The sequence below is a fragment of the Solea solea genome, chromosome 17 (genome assembly GCF_958295425.1).
Source record: "Solea solea chromosome 17, fSolSol10.1, whole genome shotgun sequence".
NCBI classification, from domain to species: Eukaryota; Metazoa; Chordata; class Actinopteri; order Pleuronectiformes; family Soleidae; genus Solea; species Solea solea.
In genome coordinates this window covers 24,175,594-24,197,764 of record NC_081150.1, presented here as the reverse complement: position 1 = coordinate 24,197,764, position 22,171 = coordinate 24,175,594, and the positions used below count along the sequence as shown (strand labels likewise).

The window sequence follows — 22,171 nt, the reverse complement described above, 5'->3', positions numbered from 1 at the left end:
TTTAAATAGGTACTGTGTCTAACAGCAGTAAAACCTACAGCTTCTGTAAATGACTTTTGATACTTAAGTACATACTTAAGTATGACTTTAAGGTTCTTTGGGTTCTTAGTAACTGGTTCCAGTTACTGTTGGTTTACGTTGTGTTTCTGATGCAGATTCTGAGAAACCTGCGCAGCGTCATCAGCCTCACTTTCCTGCTCGGGATGACGTGGGGCTTCGCTCTGTTTGCCTGGGGCCCCGTCAGCCTCGCCTTCATGTACCTGTTCTCCATCTTCAACTCGCTGCAAGGTACGTACACGTGTACACGCCAGTGACACGAGGAGCTCATGTGTTCTTGCTTCTTTGTCTTCACTGTCCTCTGTCTCCTTCAGGTCTCTTCATCTTCATCTTCCACTGCGCCATGAAGGAAAATGTCCAGAAGCAGTGGAGGAGATACCTGTGCTGTGGACGCTTCAGGCTGTCAGACAACTCAGGTATCTGTCCGTCTCTCACCTTTTTTGAATAATTTTTCCTGAATTTTTTTCCCCATTATATACTCGCCCTTTTTCAAGTGAAAGCAACGATCTTCTGATGAGAATATTAGATTATATTAGATTAGATTATCTGAATGTTGTGTTCTGTGTCACTGACGTCACTTTCAATTCTGATGACATCATCCTGCAGAGGTCAAAAGCTCAGGGACAGAGATGAGAGTCGATCAATTAGGATGTGTTGATTGATTATTGTTGTGTCGTGTGTGTGTCTGTGCGTGCGTGTGTGTGTGTGTGTGTTACAGACTGGAGTAAGACGGCGACCAACAACACAAAGAAAGTCAGCTCAGACAACCTGGGCAAGTCTCTGTCGTCCAGCTCGTTCAGCTCCAGCACAGCAAACTGGACGTCAAAGGCTAAAGCTACACTTAACCCATTCACCAAACGACACAGTAACACAGGTGAGACACACACACACAAAATCCCTGAACAGGAAGTGCTCACTTTGTCATGACAGGTCACTTCCTCTAGAATCCGTGCAGGAGGTCAAAGGTTAACAACATGTTAAAGCACTGTGACTCATTTCCTGTCATGTGACGTTCACTGTGTGTATCTACCTGTGTTTGGTAAACAGAAAGCTCCTCCCACCAATAGCAGCAGAGCGGAGGCCTGTCGCAGGTAAAGCGAGAGCTGATCGGCTAAATAACTTCCTGCTGCTTCTGCTGTGACTTTCCCCAAAATGCTTGTTGGACGATAAAATAACCTCTGACCTCCGATGCTTTGTTTCGATTGGACACTTTGCCTCCGGACATTTTGGGGACAGCAGCCACTGCGTGTGTTGTGATTGGCCGGTCGTTGTGATGTGATTAGTTCACCTTGTTCTCAGCCTGGGTGACTGTGAATGGGAGGGTTTACTCAGCTCCACCCCCCACCCCCAGAGTGGTCCAGGCTGTAGAAACAAGCACGCCTCAGCAGATCCACGCTAACACGTGTTTGACACTGTGACACATTAACTTTTACTTTTACTTTTACTTTTACTTTTACAGTAACATTAATAGTTACTTGTACAGTTACAGTAACAGTTAGTTACATTTACGGTAACATTAACAGTTACTTTTACAGTTAGTTACATTTACAGTAACAGTTACTTTTACAGTTACATTTACAGTAACAGTTACTTTTACAGTTACATTACAGTTACATTAACAGTTACATTAACAGTTACTTTTACGTTACATTAACAGTTAGTTACATTTACAGTAACAGTTACATTTACAGTAACAATTACATTTACAGTTACATTTACAGTAACAGTTAGTTACATTTACAGTAACATTTTCATTTACAGTAACAGTTAGTTACATTATCAGTAACATTAACAATTAATTGTACAGTTACAGTAACAGTTAGTTACATTTACAGTCGTTTTACTTTTACAGTTACATTTACAGTGACAGTTACTTTTACAGTTGCATTTACAGTAACAGTTACTTTTACAGTTACATTTACAGTAACATTAACAGTTACAGTAACAGTTAGTTACAGTTACATATACAGTAACAATTACATTTACAGTTACATTTACAGTAACAGTTATTTACATTTACAGTAACAGTTACATTTACAGTAACAGTTATTTACATTTACAGTAACAGTTAGTTACATTTACAGTAACAGTTACATTTACAGTAACAGTTAGTAACAGTTACATTTACAGTAACAGTTAGTAACAGTTACAGTAACAGTAAGTTACATTTACAGTAACAGTTACATTTACATTTACAGTTACATTTACAGTAACAGTTAGTTACATTTACAGTAACTGTGGAGGTGTGATGTAACGTTTGCTCTGTCACTGAAGGTCGTCAGTGTTTGACCTCAGCAGCTGTTTGATGACCTTTATTTCCCTCCTAACGTTTGTAAACGTTTGTTGTCACTTCCTGTTTAACTGATCAATGATAACAGTAACACGTTTAGTCATCATCGACACTTAAAGTAAAAATGTTGACGGTTTTTCATTTATTTTTACTCTGACCTTTTGACCCAATTTACTTTTATTGTATGTTTTGTTTTGTCTTTTTTTTTGTATTTTTTCTACAGTATTTTATTTTTTAATTTATCTCGGATGTAAAGCACTTTTTTTAAAGTTGGCTTGCATTGTAAAATATTTCAGAACCGTTGAGTAACTCACGACACTTGTGCGATCATCGATGTTGCGTTGTTTTCCGTCGCTGTAACTCATCGTCAACTCCTTCTTCAGCTGATCATTTACACTTTACGTTACCATGCGACTAGTGCCCCCACCTGGAGTCATCAGGTACTGATTGAGTAGTAAAATTAAGAAGATTGTTGCTGCTGGAAAACTGTTGATCCTATTTTTGAAATCTTCATGAACTTGACATTTTTGAAACAATGTCACTCATCAGTGATTTGTATGTAAACACGTTCAGCTCAGACTAACTTTGTGTCGTTAATCCTTGTGTTTTTGTCTTTCTTTGCTTCCTGGATGCAGATAAAAGTTACTCCAACCAGACCAGCCCTAAGTGTGTCTCCTCGTCCTCGTCCTCCTCCGACATGGAGCCAAACTCGTCCTCGTCCTCGTCCTCCATCCTCCCTGTCAGCCAGATGATTGACAAGGTGAAAGGTTACTGCTCCACACGTTCTGACAATTTCTACAAGAACATCATCATGTCCGACAGCTTTGCCCACAGCACCAGGTTCTAGAACTGTCCTCAAGGGTTCTGGGTCCTGGAACTGCTCAGTTGTTCTCAGTGACAGAGGGAGCTTTAATTAAAGTTCACAAAACAAAGGACAACAGCGGGATCTGACCCGACTTCTCTGTGAAACCACCACCAGTGATAAAGAACCACCCAGGTTCTAGAGCAGAATCATTCAGGCTCTAGAACAATCAGCAACATTCTTGTACCTAAAGAATCACCCAGCTTGTAGAACAGAACCACACAGGCTCCAGAACAATCAAGAACATTGTAGAACTCCTCATGAGTCTCAGCCACACAAGCGTTGTAGAACATTTACCAAGGCCCATCCAAAGGTTCTATGTAATTGAACATGTTCAAACTTTCTGAGCCTCCCGCAAATGTAGAACCTCTTCAAGAGTTTGAGAACTCCCCCTGTTCTTAATCAGAATGGAGGATTCCACCCTCCAACATTCCAGAAACCTCCAACAACATTGTGGAATCGTGTGTGATGGAATGTGTGAGAAAGTTCTGAAAGACTCAACAACGTTCTAGAGTCCTGGAGAAGAACATTCAGAACATTCCTGTGTGTGAAGGCACACATTAGAACTGTTACTCTCTGGAACTCCAACGCTTTTGAGCACAACTCATCGTAACAGAGGACTACAACAGTCTAGAATCCTCTAGAACATTCTAGAATCCTGCATGTGATAGAACACATGAGAACGTTAGAAGTCTCTTAGAGTCCCTCAGTCCTCTGGAACCTCTTGAAGCAGCCAAGAATGTTTTGGATCTGTGTTTCTGTCATTCAAGAACCTCAAGTTAAAATAAACGTTTGCTACTGTCGTAATCTGCTGACTCACCTTCATCACAGTCACAGAATAATGTCTGTGAAAGGTCAGAGGAGCCTGACATGCTCGTGTGTGTGTGTGTGTGTGTGCTCAGTTCTGGACTCAGATCTGAAGGTCAGAGTTTCAATGATGATGATGACGTGTGGAAAAAGTCGATCCAGAAACAAAGCTGAGACTGCAGATGTTCCTCAGTGAGGGTTAGGGTTAGGGTGAGGAACGTGACCCGTTTGACATGGAAACATCAGAACCTCACGTTTGACGTGGAAACATCAGAACCTCAAGTTTGACGTGGAAACATCAGAACCTCAAGTTTGACTCAGAACTTCCTTCATGTCACCTGTGGATGAACGGATGAATCTTGGATGGATTTTCTGTGATTTTTCAGCTTCTTAAATGTGAATATTTTCTGTTTTCTTTGCTCCATAAAAACAAAGAAATCATTCAAGAACTCAATCATTTTGTGTTTGGGACAAAAACGAGACGTTTGAGAATGTCGTCATTTCAGAGTTTGACAAACACTGATCAATATTTTCTGAACAAACAACTGATCTATTAATGGAGAAAAGAAAAGACAGATGAATGGATGAATAAGAGCTTTTAGTAAGGACATTCTTAAAGTGGTCATGTGACTGTGATGATGTGTTCATGAACAGCTGAGTATTTCAAACGTGACACTGTCATACTTCATGGATTCCTAAATTTGTCAGTGACAGTGAATGCATCATCTGTGTTAGTTCATGCGAACACAAGTGAAGGAAAATAACCCTTTCATTTCGTCCTGTGGTTCATTTGTTTTTTCTGCGACGTTAATCCGTGTGAGATATGAGTTAAACAAACGTCCATGTTTGTCTTCAGTTTTCTCGTTTCTATGGCGACGGATGAACGCGTTGATTGTCGCTCAGAGATGAAGGACGAATGAAAGCGGAGATTTATAACAATTCTACTAAAGCAGATGTGGAGGCAGCAAAAGTCCATTTTATTGTAATTCTTTAGATTAAATCGCACTCGAACGTCGTAACCGACGTTTTCCACGTGTTTGTGATTCAGGCGTTGCTAAGCACATGCTAACAGTTAGCAGCTGGCAGGCGTGTAACTATGATAACAATCTACGGCGGCCATTTTGGTTTTCTTCCATTTTCTTTGTTTAAAAACATTTGTGTGTAATCTGTAATCTACACACACACACACACACGGGACAGCAATGTAAAAAAAAAAGTAAATTTCACAGGAAATGATTTTATTTATTTCCTGTTTCACCTCACAGAAGCTAAGCTAAGCTAGGGGACGGATGCTGCTCACACGCAGGTGTGTGTGTGAACATGTAAACATGTTTTTGTGTGGTTGTAAAAGTAATCTGATTACTTGTGTGTTTCCTCTCTTACTTAATTTAAATATTTCTGCAGTAACTGATGAATATACACGACCTCGTCTGTCCATGTTGTTTGCTACATGTATTATTATTATTATTGTTGTTGTTATTACAATGTTGTTGTTGTTGTTTGGATTGTGATGTTCACTGTAGCATCTCAACATTAAAGGGAAATGAAAGACCTGAAATGTGAAGGATTAATTGAAGACAGTCTCTGATCTCTGCGTCACATGATCATGTCTGTATGTCACTGTGATTTCAGGCTCAAGGGTGAAAAAGAAAAAAAAAGAAAAATGAAGCTGTGACAAAAGACAGAACACACACACACACACAGCAGTTTAAAAAAACATTAAGTTGACTGAATTGTTTGTGTTTATTAGCTAACAAATCTGCTGGAAGCTAATGCTAAGCTAACTATCATCTTGGGGACTAATGCTAACCTCAACAATCTCGTGGAAGCTAATGCTAATCTAAATACCCTCTTGGTGGCTAATGCTAAGCTAACTACACTCCTGGGAATCTATGCTAAGTTAATTACTCGTCTGGGAGACAATACTAAGCTAACTACTCTCTTGGGAGCTAATGCTTAGCTAACTATCATCAGGTGTTTGAAAGAAGTCTCAAAAATAAGCGACTTTTGTTTTGACGACATGAACATTTTAATATTTAAGAAGCTGAAAAGTTGTTTGTGTGTAGATTCATTTGGATGAATGGATTAATATTTTCATACCTAGACTTACATCTAATTTGATTTAAAGAAAGATAAACTAAGTTGTGTTAAATATGTTCTTATAGGTCTTAAACGAGTGAAATTATGTTCCACGCTGTGACGTTCACTTCCTCCAGATCCGTTTCACAAGATCCGCTCCAGTATTTTTGGGGGAAACCCAGAGAAGAGCTGCTGCGTGTTGTATGTCTGTGTCCCACATGTTTGGATTGTCCTCGTTAATGTGGACCGCAGCGGTCTCCCCTCACTCAGACTGTATCCCTCGAAACCAGGACCAGAAAAGATCAGAAGAGCCAACAGGAACACGACAGAACACGACGGAACACGACAGAACACAACGCCACCTCTACAGGAAACCACTTTGACTTTGTTCCAGATGATCTCAGAAGAGACGACGACAGCTATTTCTAAACCACTCACTCTCCCCTACACACACACACACACACTCACTCACTCACACTATTCCACACCAAAGTCCACAGAGAAAATCACAGGACCTGTGTGTGTATGTGTGTGTGTGCAGGTATTACTAATGTTGTGGGGACCTAAACCTGTTTACATAGTCACATTATGGGGACTTGTCTTCCTTGTGGGGACAAAAATCAAGTCCCCACAACGTAAATGACTATATTTTAAGTGAAGATATGTTTTAAGGTTAGGTTGAGGTTAGGATTAGGATTAGGATTAGGATTAGGCCAGTAGTAGTTGTGGTTAAGGTTAGAGTAAGTCTCCAGGAAATGAATGTAAGTCAATGCAATGTCGCCTCAAGTCATGAATGTCCAACTGTGTGTGTGTGTGTGTGTGTGTGTGTGTGTGTGTGTGTGTGTGGAGTGGCTCAGTGGTTAAGACTGGTACCCTGTGTGCAAAAGACTTCATGGTCGCAAGTTCTACTCCACCCCTGGCTGATTGTATTCAATTGCTTTGGATAAAAGTGTCTGTGTGTGTGTGTGTGTGTGTGGTCAGTTTCCTGTCTCACAATGAAATAAAGAAAACAACAAATGTAAACAATATTCTTCTTCTTCTCCAGTTTGTGTGTAGCAGTGCCACAGCGCCACACACAGGCCTGACATGTACTGCAGTATTTATCATGGTTTTGTGCAGATGAAGATGACAAAAAAAGGTGTTTATGTTCTGAGAGAGAGAGAGGCAGTGACTCCTCCTCCTCCTCCTCCTCGTCCTCCTCCTCCTCCTCCTCCTCCTCAGTGTCTTCAGCTCCTGTGACCTGAACACATCACATGTGACCTTCAGGAGCCTTTTCTTCTTCTGGAACATTGAGTTTCTTCAGGATCTTTTTTTTATTTTCTGTTGTTGTTGTAAACATCGTTGTGGTTGTTAACGACTGCTGTGATTATGGGATGGACTCATGTATGTGTCGTAGCTGCGTCGCTAATGTTGTTTCATCAGTGTGAAGGTAAATCACTCACTCACTCACACTCACTTTTGTGATTTTTTGTTTTCCCACATCGTGGTGTTATGGGCGTGTCCTAGACAGGAAGTGACTTAACTGACATTTACACAAGTTTATTCTGTTTAAAGTTCATTCATCTGTGGATTATTTCAAAATAAAATATTGATCAGTCAAACCTGATCAATATTCCCGTCCTCAAACGTCTCGTCTCTAAACGTCAAACGTCTCGTCCCTGTCTTCAAATGTCTCGTTTCTGTCCTCAAACGTCTCGTTCCTGTCCCTAAACATCTCGTTCCTGTCTTCAAATGTCTCGTTTCTGTCCTCAAACGTCTCGTTCCTGTCCCTAAACGCCTCGTTTCTGTCCTCAAACATCTCGTTTCTTTTCCTCAAACGTCTTGTTTCTGTCCTCAAATGTCTCGTTTCTTTTCCTCAAATGTCTCGTTTCTATCCTCAAACGTCTTGTTTCTATCCTCAAACGTCTCGTTCCTGTCCTCAAACGTCTCGTTCCTGTCCTCAAACATCTCGTTTCTGTCCTCAAACATCTCGTTTCTAAACGTCCCATCTCTAAACGTCAAATGTCTCGTTCCTGTCCTGAAATCGTCTCACTCCTGTCCTCTAACGTCTTGTTCTTGTCCTCTAATGCCTCGTTCCTGTCCTCAAACGTCTCACTCTTGTCCTCTAACGTCTCATTCCTGTCTTCTAACGTCTCGTTCTTGTCCTCAAACGTCTCGTTCCTGTCCTCAAATGTCGTGTTCCTGTCCTCAAACGTCTCGCTGAGTCGTCGATGATGTGGACACAAAATGATCACACAAGGTAGCAGAGAACCAGCGGCTCCTGTGGACTTTGGTGTGGGAGAGTGAGTGCTTTACAAACGTCTGCCTACCAGTGAGATAAAGACGTGATCATGTGACGTAGATAGCTTAGATTTTATGACAAAAGTCCTTCGTTCAGTGGATAAAATTATTTCTTTAACAAGTGGAATCATCGTTAAATGGTCTTTGTGTGTGTGTGGATTTTCTCTGGGTTCTCCTCGGATTGTCCTTGGGTTCCCCGGGTTCTCCCACAGTCCAAAAACAAGTGGACACTAAAGTGACCACAGGTGGGAGAGTGGACGGTTGACCTGTCCACGGTGTGACCCCGTCTTTGGCCCTATGTCAGCTGAGATTGGCACAGCGCCCCCTGTGGCCCTCATGTGGAGGATAAAGCTGAGACAGATGATTGTTCACAGTTAAATCTGCTCACTGACACCTGAACTTAGCTCCACCCCCTGATGATTCACATTATTACTCCAGACACAAACATCTCCTCTTCCTCCTGTGTTTTTTTTTCCCCAGCTTCCTCCGTCTCCATGACAGGCTTCACTGTGGACGAGGGCCCCCTGGTGCAGCTCGTCCAGGAGGCCCACCGGCGAGAGAAGCGCTGCTCGTGTGAGAACCAGAAAGACAAGGAATGCATTTTTTTCTGCCACATCGGCATCGTGTGGGTGGACACGCCGGGGTGAGTTCTACAGCGCCCCCCACAGTCAGACACATGCTTACAAACACATTTATTGCTCTCATTGTTTTTTAACTCTCTTTAGCTCCGCCCCCACCCAGAAGTCAGCCATTTTGGAAAGACATTTTAGCGTTTGAACAAACTCGTCAAGCCCTGTCCTTCTGTTGTCCACATGTTACTGAACGGAGGATTTTCTCTGTGCTGAAGGGCGTGATATCCGGGGGGGATGGTCTCAGTTTGTCTTCAGATTTGCAGGAAAACTATTAAAAATCAATTTTTTTGAAAGTGTTAACGCAACGATTTGTAGTTTGTATTATAATAATAATAATTATTATTACAATGGCTCAACAGCGCCCCCAATTGAAAGCCATCATTTTTCAAAGTTGCATGAATTTAAATATTTAAGTCACGATACTGAAGCTATGATATGATCATGATCACGATATTTAAGTCATGCTACGATATTATCACGATATTTAAGTCATGCTACGATATTTAAGTCACGATATTGAAGTCATGCTACGATATTATCACAATATTGAAGTCATGCTACGATATTATCAGGATATTTAAGTCATGCTACGATATTATTGCGATATTTAAGTCATGCCACGATATTTAAGTCATGCTACGATATTATCAGGATATTTAAGTCATGCTACGATATTATCATGATATTTAAGTCATGCTACGATATTATTGCGATATTTAAGTCATGCTACGATATTTAAGTCGCGATATTTAAGTCATGCTACAATATTTAAGTCATGTTAAGATATTATCGCGATGTTTAAGTCATGCTACGATATTTAAGTCATGTTAAGATATTATTGCGATATTTAAGTCATGCTTCGAAATTTAATATGCAATATTTACACTGCCTGGCCAAAAAAAAGTGGCCTATATATATGTATATTCAGGTAGTCAGCTGACCTCATTCTTTGGGCACATGATGTTGCTGAACCTAGACCTGACCAACTGCAGCAACCCCTTACCTATTTGCTTAGTTAAATCCAGGTAGCGACTTTTTTTTTGGCCAGGCAGTGTATGTCACGCTACGATATTATTGCGATATTTAGAATCCACTGATTCTAATGATTCACTTTCACCCAAAACAACTGCTTTACAAGTCAGGCGTTTGTGTCGCGTTAAAAAAAAAAACAAGTCACCACAGTTTAACGCAGCCGTGATATGATGACTCCTCCCACACAGAGGAGGAGCTATAGTGATGGAAAACCAGACCAAACCGTGCCATGTCACACGAGTCGTCAGGTTAACGCTTCACAGTCAGACTAAAGTTTGAGACGTGATTAGTGAAACTGAAATAGCTTCCAATGATGATGAGTTCAGTCTAAACATAGCCGTGTGGTGAACTTCCTGCCTTCATCGTAAAGACGCTTTAACGGTGCTGCTGTTGCCCACGGTGATTAAGTGTAACCACTGAACCCTGTGGGCCACGTCCGGCTCAACCCACTGAACCACCGCAATCCTACTTCACTCCATTTGGAAAGATTTGGGAACTCTAAGCAGGAATTCATGACTTTTTCTTCTAATGATGACTTCCTGCAGTGAGATGAGGAATGCTGCCCTCTACAGTTCAAAGTTCACCAGTTTTTCGGGTTATATTTAATAACGTTTTTGAAACGATTGTGTCACGTGACTAAAGTTGACTTGATGAATAAACAGACTTTAAGGGTTGAGGTCAGGGGGTCTTCAACCTGCGGCTCTGTGTTGATGTGGAGATGACGACGGAAATAAAAGTCAAATGTGACGAAATAACTTCATACATTCACTTTAAAGGTCAACGTTTACATGATGACAGGACGGTTAACCCCACAGGGAGAGCATGTCTAAATTGACCTTGACAAACGTCCTTCATGTTTTATAGAATTCAACTCTTCACCTCTCACGTAGAATTTTCCAGAATTCTTTTCCAGAGGTTAAGTAAAGGATTTGGACAGGATTAAGGATTGAGGATTGAGATGGAGCCATAATTCATCATGTCACATAAATCAATGAAAGGAAGAGACGAGACTCCAGAGGGACAACACCTGTCCTGTCTCACTGTCTCCACACTCATCTGTCTCCTTCACTTTGTCTCCAGTGAGTCAGTGAAGGCAGCACGAGAGCAGGGAGGGAAATAAATAACCTGAGGGTCGCGGAGGCTTCACCATCATCATCATGATGGAAGCCAGATGTTCTGTACGCAGCGTCTCAGTGTCTCAGCGTCCACGTACATCTGCAGACACTTTTCTCTGTGGTCTCATTAAGACACTGCATCCACAGCTGGAGTCCACCTGAGAGGACAGAGAGGCGTCATGTGACTCTGCTCTTAACAAACATAAACATGAGCAGCGTCCACACGTTTGTCATGTGACCATTCATGTACAATACTCATGTGCTCACCATGACTGATAAACAAGAGATTAGAATTAACACTGAAGAGGTACAACAGCTAACAGTTAGCAGCTAACTTAGCTTAGTTGTTAGTAATTCAAACTGTTACCAGGTCAGTGTCGCTGGTACAAGTGGCAGCCATCTTGGAATCCTATGCCAGGATTTGTGTGAGACGTCAGCTGTGAGCGAAAAGATGTGTAACCGCTGACGTCTGGTTCTTCCAGTCACGTGGTTCCGTACGGATTTGGATCAGTGAGATTCAGGAGGGAACTGGAGCGCTGCCTCTGTACGAACACACGGGACCACAAATGTGTGAGATTCTGCTCAGTCCACACGCTAATGCAGTAAGAACACAAACACACACAAAGAACACACACATGAACACACACATGAACACAGAAGAACAAACACGTGAACACACACGTGAACACAGAAGAACACACACGTGAAAACAGAAGAACACACTCGTGAACACAGAAGAACATACACGTGAGCACACACGTGAACACACTCGTGAACACAGAAGAACATACACGTGAGCACACACGTGAACACACACGTGAACACAGAAGAACACACGCGTGAAAACACATGTGAACACAGAAGAACAAACACGTGAACACACACGTGAACACAGAAGAACACAAACGTGAACACAGAAGAACACAGAAGAACACACACGTGAACACAGAAGAACACAGAAGAACAAACACGTGAACATAGAAGAACACACACGTGAACACAGAAGAACATACACGTGAGCACAGAAGAACATACACGTGAGCACACACGTGAACACACTCGTGAACACAGAAGAACATACACGTGAGCACACACGTGAACACACACGTGAACACAGAAGAACACACGCGTGAAAACACATGTGAACACAGAAGAACAAACACGTGAACACACACGTGAACACAGAAGAACACAAACGTGAACACAGAAGAACACAGAAGAACACACACGTGAACACAGAAGAACACAGAAGAACAAACACGTGAACATAGAAGAACACACACGTGAACACAGAAGAACATACACGTGAGCACAGAAGAACATACACGTGAGCACACACGTGAACACACTCGTGAACACAGAAGAACATACACGTGAGCACACACGTGAACACACACGTGAACACAGAAGAACACACGCGTGAAAACACATGTGAACACAGAAGAACAAACACGTGAACACACACGTGAACACAGAAGAACACAAACGTGAACACAGAAGAACACAGAAGAACACACACGTGAACACAGAAGAACACAGAAGAACAAACACGTGAACATAGAAGAACACACACGTGAACACAGAAGAACAAACACGTGAACACAGAAGAACACACATGTGAACACAGAAGAACACAGAAGAACAAACACGTGAACATAGAAGAACACACACGTGAACACAGAAGAACAAACACGTGAACACAGAAGAACAAACACGTGAACACAGAAGAACAAACAAGTGAACACAGAAGAACACACACGTGAACACACACATGAACACAGAAGAACACACATGTGAACACAGAAGAACACAGAAGAACAAACACGTTAACACAGAAGAACACACATGTGAACACACACGTGAACACAGAAGAACACAGAAGAACAAACACGTTAACACAGAAGAACACACGTGAACACACACATGAACACAGAAGAACACACTCGTGAACACAGAAGAACATACACGTGAACACACACGTGAACACAGAAGAACACACACGTGAACACAGAAGAACAAACACGTTAACACAGAAGAACACACTCATGAACACAGAAGAACATACACGTGAACACAGAAGAACACACACGTGAACACAGAAGAACAAACACGTTAACACAGAAGAACACACGTGAACACACACATGAAGACAGAAGAACAAACGTGAACATATAATAATTCTCGATGTGTTTTTTGTCAGAGAAGAAAACTTGGCAGTGAAGCAGACGACAGAAATGCGACTGCATAGACGCAGAGGTGCATTCTGGGAGAAGAGGAGCCATCACACACTCAGACAACTGACCTGAGAGACAGGAGGACAGGAGGACAGGACATGGACAGGTGGATGCTCCCGTCCACCTGCTGCTCTGACGCCACTCTGGACTGTGTTTATGTAAATATATCCAATCAGTTCGTCTTTTTCAGGCGGTGGGCGGAGCTCAATCCTCCACCAGGGACTGAAATCAATAACTTGATACAACTTCACATTAACTTTTATATTTAGTTTTCGTCCTTGTCCCACCTACTGACATAGAGTATAGACACATAGAGTAAGCTTATGATGCTTTCCCTTTGTGATCGCGATTCAAACGCGATTCAAACGTAAATCTATGACAATGTTATTTTACCGTGACATGAGGATAAATAATAACAATAAACTCATGTAACAACTTCATGTTGTATCTTCTCTAAAGGTTTCAATTTAAGGATTAAAATGTCTTAAATTTACACACACACACACACACACACAGTCTCTGTGTAATCTTAGATTACAGACATCAGGCTTCACCCGTTCACATTTACTAATCTAAAAAAAAAATGCATGAAAATGACTTTAAACATTAAAGAATGATCGATGTTGTGAGGACATTTCTGTGGACGTCCTCTCTAATCTCTGCTGATTGAGGGCATGTTGACACTCTATTATACGCGTGTCTGGCACCATCTAGTGGACCAGATTCAAGACACTTTGTTGTCATTTCCACATTAAACAGCAAATGTGAACGGAAGTGTGTTTCTCTCAGCTCTGTTTTTCTGCCAATAAAGAAATAGAAATAAGAGAAATATGTACAGAATAAACACAAGGGAGCACGCTACATGTACACATATGTACATGTATGTATACATATGTACATATGTATACATACATACATACATACATGTGTACATATGTGTACATGTATGTATACATATGTACATATGTATACATACATGTTTGTATGTATACATACATACATACATGTACACATATGTACAAATGTGGAGCCCAAGGGGGAAGAAGCCCTTAAAAGACCTGAGGTCACAGCAGCTGGGCGTGGCTGAGAGGGCAAACATTTCTTTGACCGTGTTGAAGCCCATGTGAATCAGTGTTAAGCCATATGACTTTAAGTTTATTTTAATTTTGTCATTCTACTTTGTATCAATAAATCGCTAGAAGAGCAACTAAAACAACTTTCATCTCATTCATTCTTCATCTGCACGCGTCAAAACCACACCAACTAGGCAAAGAACAAAGTAAAGGGTGGAACAGCTGCTACAATGTATATACCTACATGTATACATATGTATGTATACATATGTATACATACATATGTATACATACATGTATACATGTGTATACATGTATGTAAACATATGTATACATACATATGTATACATGTGTATACACAACAGCTGCTGCTCCTCTGCTGCCTCGTGTGGTCACTTTGTGTCACTGATGTCAATCTGAACTTAGTGATGGAGGCAGCAGTGGATCAACAACTCCTGTGTGTGTGTGTGTGTGTGTGTGACAAAGACGTGATCATGTGACGTAGGTATCGTAGACTTAACAAAAGACTCAGTTAAAAAGTGTTTAAAATCTGTTTTCTCGGCGTCACTCTGTGTCATTTGTACTCTGCTCCCTGCTGTCTTTGTTCACACTCTGTTATAAATAAAGTTTAACGTGAACTTTAAGATGTTGCGTTTCCTCCGCCGCTGCCATGTTGTGGCCGGTAGATGGCGCACCATTGCTGGGTTGTTGTTGTTTTGTTTTTTTTTCGTCCTTCATTGTATATCCGGGTCAAAGACTCGTGTGTTTCCGGTGTGAACTCCGGTGAACGCTGTAAACACGGGTCATTAACGCGGGAGAACGAACGTCAGCATGTTCAAATGCATCGTCTCTGCGTGTCCGAACCGCATCAGGCCGGTGAACCGGATCATACACCGACCACCGAAGAGGTTTTTCAACTTCCCCAAAGACCCGGCGACAGTGAAGGTACGAGAGAGAGGCGGGGACACCGCGAGACACCGCGGGACACATTTTAATCATTTAACAAAAGACTTGTGTCATGAAATCTGCGTCAGTTTAAGTCTGCGATGTATTAAGAACACGTTTCACGTCTTTATCTCACTGTTAGACAGACTTTTCCAACAGGAAACGGAAGTCTGTAAAGCACTCACTCTCCCACACCAAACCCCACAGAGAAAATCAGTGATTTAACATCACAGCACACAGGAGTTGTTGATCCACTGCTGCCTCCATCACTAAGTTCAAACGTCTTATTTTTATGAATTCGGCTTTGAAATATTTAATTTAGACTTAACTCAGTGACACAAAGTGACCACACGAGGCAGCAGAGGAGCAGCAGCTCCTGTGTCCCCGCAGCTAAAATCACTGATTTTCTCTATGAGGTTTGGTGTGGACATCGCTCGTGTTGATTTGTTTTAGGTTACTATTTACGATGATTGTAAATTGATTGGACAACGTTTTGCGAATGATCACATTAAGTAGTTGCTGATATTTGCCAGTGTTTTAAAACGTCCTATTATTAAATGTCTAAATAATATAATACAAGTCACTAAAACCTCTAAAATCCCAAAGTTTTTTCAGTTTCTCGATGACTTATTTCATGTATTTAATGTTTCGTTAGACATTATATTGACATAAACTATACTGTATGTTCAATACATGGGAAATGAAAAAAGCTTCAAACTGATTCATCGTTTATCAAAATAGTTGTCGATTCATTTAGTAATTGATAAATAATCGATTAATCAATTGTTTCAGCTCTAAAAGATACCTGGAAATGAGGATGTCCTCAAATGTATTGTTTTGTCCACAAACACAAAACCATTCAGTTTGAATTATTTCTTTGTTTTATGGAGCAAAGAAGTCAGAAAATATTCACATTTAAGAAGCAGAAAAATGACAGAAACTAGTTTTAATTATTAGTAAAAAAAAAAAAAAAACACTCAAACTGATCACTTTATTATGAAAATAGTTGACGATTAATTAAGTAATTGATTGGTAGAACAATGATTGCAACCCTTGCATTGATTATATTTTAAACATAATTCCGCTGTGACCTAATGACCAATACTTTGTGGTGCATCTCCTACCACAAGGTGGCAGCAGCAAGCCTTTTGTTCGTGACCCACGCAGCAAACATGCGTTATGTTGAAATGAACGCGGTTCCTTGAATGTATCTTGCAGCTACATTACAGAGACAGAGGAATACAAAAACCTAAACTGTCCCTTTTAAAGGGCGGAGCCTGTCCCGGGCTCGAGACTGCGCCTTTCTTTTTTTAAGGTTTTTTCACGTCAGCGTCTCCTAACACCACAAAAGTCGCCAAGTTGGCAACACTGGCCGTCGCTTGCGGTTTTTAAACAGACACAACTTAGAGCAGTGAACAGCACCACAGCCAATCAGAGGCAAAGACCCGCCCTGGTTCAGAACACGGTATGATCCGACCATGAGTGTGAGTTGGGTCACAGGAGAACACGGCATCAGGAGCCCTGCGGTCATGTGACTGGACCAGCTGACGTTGTGCTGAATGTGTTTAGGTGTGGTTGGCGGCTCTGAGGGAGCTGGACAAACACGACGGGACAGAGCAGCACGTCATCTGTGAGGACCACTTCCTGCCAGAGGACATCTCCAACAACAAGGTCAAGAAAGACGCCATTCCCATCATGCCCCCGTACCTGGACGCCCCGCTGGGCCTCGTGAGTCCCTGGAGAGCTGAGACCTCGGAGGAGGAGGAGGAGGAAGAGGAGGAGGAGTGGACCACTGGAGGCTGTGGAGATGATGATGATGAAGGTGGAGATCATCCACAGCAGGTCTGACACTGGTTCACTGTCTTTACATTTCTGAAGCGACACAGTCCTGGCTCGACTCGGCACGTTCTCTCCTCCATCAGTGATAGAACCTGGTACCTGTGTGTGCCCACACAGAGGAGGCGGAGCTATGAGGTCATGGAAAACCAACCGAGTCAAGCCGAGCCAGGACTGTGTCGTGGAAAAATGAACACACAGAGCTTTACAGTGACTCTGAACGTCTTCTTCTGGATCTCCAGGGTTCTGGAGCAGGTCCAGAGAATCCTCCAGCAGCTCAGAACAGGTGAGCAACGTTCCTGTGAGATACTGACTCATCGTTCGTGCTGTGAGCGCCCCCTCCTGCTGCGACATCTACGTCACATAATCATGTCTTTACCTCACTGTGAGACAGACGTCTGTAAACTCACACACACACACTCACACACTGCTGCCTCCATCACTAAGTTCAAATGTCTTATTTTGTCTCTTCACTGTTTGAAATCCAACATTCAGATTGACCTCAGAGACACAAAAAGACAATAAAAAGATAAAGTAGTGAATATATTGTTAAAATATTAGCTGAGTCAGCAACAGGGGGCGCTCTCTCTTGTCTGCAGTCATCATGTGTCCTCTGTAAGACATTTGACTGATATTTTCTGGTTTTCCAGTTCTGCGGAGTCACAGGAAAAACAGTCGACTGCAGATGACAGATATTCAAGATATGGTGAGTGGTCAAGGAGAAGGGGGGCGGAGTCACAGGAAAAACAGTCGACTGCAGATGACAGATATTCAAGATATGGTGAGTGGTCAAGGAGAAGTGGGGCGGAGTCACAGAGACACACAACTCTCTCTCTCTCTCTCACAGACATGTCTTGGACGACGCTGACTCGGCGTTTCCTGGAGATGCTGCTGACCGCTCCTGACGGTTCTCTGGACGTTTGGAATGCAGCTGAGAGTCTTCAGACGTGTAAACAGAGAGTCAGTGACCTGACCAACATCCTGGTCAGCTTCAAACTGCTCCAGAGGGACGCGTCCAACACGGTCAAGTGGACGTGAGTCAATGTCTTCAGAGACATCTCTGACTCTGTGTCTCTGCCTCTTTGACTCTCTGTATCTCTGCCACTTTGACTCCCTGCCTCTTTGACTCTCTGCTTCTTTGACTCCCTGCCTCTTTGACTCTCTGCCTCTTTGACTCTCTACCTCTTTGACTCTCTACCTCTTTGACTCCCTGCCTCTTTGACTCCCTGTCTCTTTGACTCCCTGCCACTTTGACTCTCTGCTTCTTTGACTCTGCCTCTCCTCCTGCAGAGGGAAGGTTCCGATCTCCAGCCTCCTTCAGAACAGAGAGCAGAAGATCCAGAGAGAGCTGAAGAAGCTGAAGCAGGTGGAGGACACGCTGGACGGTCTCATCAAAAGCTGCGCTCAGCAACTCTTTGACATGACGGACGACGTGGACAGCTCTGCATATCCTTTCACCCCCACACTGAGGTCAAAGGTCAGGCGGAGGTTAAAACCTGGATCACATGGTAGTTGAGGAGTTTTATAAATGTGAACAATCTTAACTCTGCCCTACGTCAGCGTACGTGACTCACCACGACATCAGTCAACTCAGAGTCCTGCAGGAGCAGACGCTTGTCATCATCAGAGCTCCAGAGGAAACTAAACTGGAGGTTCCTGCTCCCACAGAGGTACACACACACACACACACACCCACTGGGGTGTAATTGTTTCCAAACCAGAGGCGTTTAAATGTTCACAATACATCAGATTCTCACCTCCAGCCTTCAGGTGATCAACAGAAACTCAGCGTGTTCACGTCTTTATCTCACAGAGACAGACTTTTCCAACAGGAAACTGAAGTTTGTAAAACACTCACTCTGCCACACCAAAGTCCATAGAGAAAATCAGTGATTTTCAGGAGCTGCTGGTCCTCTGCTGCCTCGTGTGGTCACTTTGTGTCACTGAATTCAATCTGAACAAAGGATTACAAACACTGAAGTGACAAAATAAGAGATTTGAACTTAGTGATAGAGGCAGCAGTAGATCAACAACTCCTGAAAATCACTGATTTTCTCTGGTCTTTGGTGAGGGAGAGTGAGTGGTTTACACGCTTCAGTTTCCTGTTGTCTCAACTGTTTGTAAACATCGTATTAACGAAAAAAGAACCGAATTATTGTGAGAATTATTATAATAACATTGTTTTGTGCCGATACCAGGACAGTGTTCAGATCCACCTGAAGGCAGGACGGGGTCCCATCATGATTATGACCTGTGAGGTTGGGTCAGGTGAAGCTGTGACCTTTGACCCTGGACAGACAGGAAGTGGCTTCTTCTTGACGCTGGAGGAGAGTCGGGTCAGGACGACATCACTGCACAAAGGTAGTTTTCTGTTTCATGTTTTTATTGGTGTGTATACAAGAAAGGCACTTACATACAAGAGACATAGATGTCGGCATTAAATGTCTGTATACACCCTTAGATTGACATATTTTTAGAAACAAACAACGATCACATGACTAAACCAACCACAAAACATAATAGATAAGATGAAATAATAAAAAAAGGGGGTGGAGGGGTGATAGAGGATAACATTACATTGTCACAAAAAATCCATAAACGGTTGCCATTTATTGTAGAATGTGTTCAAGTTTCCCCTTCTTGAATATCTAATTCTCTCTAGTTTAAAACAGGACATAGTCTCTTTAATCCATTGTGTGCTGGAAGGAGCTGTTGTGGATTTCCAGTTAAGAAGGAGGTGGCGTTTAGCTATCAGGGAGGTAAAAGCTAATACCCCCAACTCTTTAGTGGAATATTGGGTATCTACTTCTGGAAGACCAAAAATACTAATGTGTGGTGACATATGAATAGTCCTGGAGAATACCTTAGACATGGTGCTGAAGTAAATTTGCCAAAAAAAGAGTGGTCAAGAGTGGTTGGTGGTCAAATGATCTTCATACGACTGAATAGAACTGTAAATGTTTCAGATTAAAGACCTTTGTAAAGGATTCAGTTGTAAGAGTTCACAATGGTAGTTTTAATGAGTAACGCAGTTGTGGTCGAGCTTCACATGCGTCACACACAACAGAACTCTGACAAACGACAAACAGACCGTTCAAAACAGAACCTCACAGTAGAATGTTACAATAGAATCTTACAGTAGAACCTCACAGTCCAATGTTACAGTAGAGCTTTACAGAAGAACCTTACAGTAGAATGTAATAGAACCTTACAGAAGAATCTTACAGTAGAACCTCACAGCAGAACCTTACAGTAGAACCTTAAAGAAGAAACTTACAAGTAGAAGCTTACAGTAGAACCTCACAGTAGACTCTTACAGTAGAACCTCACAGTAGAACCTCACAGTAGTCTCTTTCAGTAGAACCTCATAGTACACTCTTACAGTAGAACCTCACAGTAGACTCTTAGAGTAGAACCTCAAAGTAGACTCTTACAAAAGAACCTCACAGTAGAGCCTTACAGTAGAACCTCACAGTAGACTCTTACAGAAGAACATCAAAGTAGACTCTTACAAAAGAACCTCACAGTAGAGCCTTACAGTAGAACCTCACAGTAGACTCTTATAGTAGAACCTCACAGTAGACTCTTATAGTAGAACCTTATAGTACACTCTTACAGTAGAACCTCACAGTAGACTCTTACAGTAGGACTTCACAGTAGACTCTTACAGTAGAGCCTTACAGTAGAACCTCAAAGTAGACTCTTACAGAAGAACCTCACAGTAGAACCTCACAGTAGACTCTTACAGTAGAACCTCACAGGAACATGTTTTTACTTCTTCGTGTTGTTTTTGTTCAGAATGTTGACCCTCAGCCCGACCACCAGGAGGCGTCCTCTGTCCTCGCAGTCCAGACGACTTCCTGTGCAGGTGGCGGGCATGTCGCACACGTCATGTGACTCCGGCACTTGTGTGGTGGCAAGTGGGTGGAGTCCCGAGCAGCGAGTTCGTCCACCAGTTCATCGTGATTCTTTGTCTAAATATTTAATATGTCCTGATTCTTCTGACTCAGAATTGAACATAATTCTGGTGTAAATCATGTAAATGTTGTGTACATAAATAAACTCTTTTTTCTCTTACTTTTATACTTTTTAACTTCATTCCTTCTTGATTCTTTTTTCCAGCTGCACCTTTAAATATGAAAGTGTTTATATTTAGTTTTACTTCTATGCTGTCATAGCCACACTCAGCCAGCAGGGGCAGCAGTGGGAGAGCGCTTCTACCAGGACTGAGCAATTCATCTGAATTTGATCGAAATCAAATTGAGTGTGTGTGTGTGTGTGTGTGTGTGCGCACGCCTGTGTGTCTGTATCTAAACTAATAACATTGATTATTGCCAATAATAAAGACAATCATCATCTTCATCATCATGTTGGTGGTGAGTCGTTCACTGAGTGTCAGAATAATCCGATTTCACCTCAGCTCTGATCTGATTTGCTCGTTGCCTTCAGGTCCTGAGGAAGGTGTCTGTAAATCACAGTTAGAGTCCATGGAGATGAGCTCAAGTCACCATGGCGACTGGTTCATCTGTGTCTTCTGTGTCTTCTTCTCCGTATTCCCCGTCTTCTCTGTCTCTTTTTTCTGATGGATTCTATTGGCGCATTTCCACCGGCTCTACACAACTCGGCACGACACGGCACGATTAGGTTGCATCTCCACTACAAAAAAGTCATCACTGCACGCCTGAGTGAAACTGCGGTGACTTGTTTTATGCGGTGACTTCCACATACACACACACTAGTGACTAGTGACTTTACACCACACTTCTGTAGTTGTTGGAGATTAACCCACGTTTTTAGGATTTTTAAGTAGTTAATTTATCTACAATTCGGCACTGTTCGACTTGATTTCTGTCCACACGTCTCTGGAGTACAGCGTCCTACTCCACAGACTACAGCGGCAGCGGTCTGTGGCTCGTGATCCCTAAATAC

The 22,171-nt window shown here is 42.2% G+C and overlaps 3 protein-coding genes across 14 annotated transcripts in view; all 3 read left to right on the top strand.

Moving 5' to 3' along the window:
- Positions 1–5,574, top strand: part of adgrg6 (adhesion G protein-coupled receptor G6) — a 47,519-nt gene extending 41,945 nt beyond the window's left edge. For 9 of the 10 annotated variants that reach the window (XM_058612963.1, XM_058612966.1, XM_058612962.1 and 6 more), the window contains 4 exons: positions 156–288; positions 372–473; positions 776–931; positions 2,983–5,574. In XM_058612963.1, the coding sequence (XP_058468946.1) occupies positions 156–288; positions 372–473; positions 776–931; positions 2,983–3,194 (603 nt within the window). In that variant the 3' untranslated portion in view covers positions 3,195–5,574. Of the gene's footprint in view, positions 1–155; positions 289–371; positions 474–775; positions 932–1,104; positions 1,149–2,982 lie in introns of all 10 variants that reach the window. The other variant, XM_058612961.1, reaches the window with a different exon arrangement.
- A 1,766-nt stretch (positions 5,575–7,340) lies between these two features.
- On the top strand, positions 7,341–14,604 carry si:ch211-202p1.5 (uncharacterized protein LOC103909337 homolog). The gene is made up of 4 exons (XM_058613072.1): positions 7,341–7,524; positions 8,856–9,018; positions 11,637–11,756; positions 13,355–14,604. Exons 1-4 carry the CDS (start codon positions 7,464–7,466, stop codon positions 13,458–13,460), a joined length of 450 nt encoding a protein of 149 aa, XP_058469055.1. The 5' UTR covers positions 7,341–7,463; the 3' UTR covers positions 13,461–14,604.
- A 620-nt stretch (positions 14,605–15,224) lies between these two features.
- On the top strand, positions 15,225–21,319 carry e2f6 (E2F transcription factor 6). Of its 3 annotated transcripts, none has more exons than XM_058613023.1 (9): positions 15,225–15,406; positions 16,976–17,248; positions 17,485–17,528; positions 17,893–17,948; positions 18,090–18,276; positions 18,533–18,688; positions 18,798–18,912; positions 19,441–19,603; positions 21,041–21,319. In XM_058613023.1, the coding sequence occupies exons 1-9, from the start codon at positions 15,293–15,295 to the stop codon at positions 21,046–21,048; spliced, it is 1,116 nt and encodes a 371-aa protein (XP_058469006.1). In that variant the 5' UTR covers positions 15,225–15,292; the 3' UTR covers positions 21,049–21,319. The 3 variants fall into 3 exon arrangements, with proteins under 3 accessions (XP_058469006.1, XP_058469005.1, XP_058469004.1); XM_058613022.1 differs by having other exon boundaries at positions 17,893–18,023; XM_058613021.1 differs by having other exon boundaries at positions 17,893–18,276.
- The last annotated feature ends 852 nt before the right edge of the window (positions 21,320–22,171 follow it).

Coding starts and splice junctions, on each gene's coding strand:
- si:ch211-202p1.5 (XM_058613072.1), top strand. CDS start 7,464: ATGGGATGGACTCATGTATGTGTCGTAGCTGCGTCGCTAATGTTGTTT. Junction 7,525..8,855: donor GTTGTTTCATCAGTGTGAAG/GTAAATCACTCA, acceptor TTTTTTCCCCAG/CTTCCTCCGTCTCCATGACA. Junction 9,019..11,636: donor GTGTGGGTGGACACGCCGGG/GTGAGTTCTACA, acceptor TGGTTCTTCCAG/TCACGTGGTTCCGTACGGAT.
- e2f6 (XM_058613021.1), top strand. CDS start 15,293: ATGTTCAAATGCATCGTCTCTGCGTGTCCGAACCGCATCAGGCCGGTG. Junction 17,249..17,484: donor GTGGAGATCATCCACAGCAG/GTCTGACACTGG, acceptor CTGGATCTCCAG/GGTTCTGGAGCAGGTCCAGA. Junction 18,689..18,797: donor GACGACGTGGACAGCTCTGC/ATATCCTTTCAC, acceptor ACTCTGCCCTAC/GTCAGCGTACGTGACTCACC.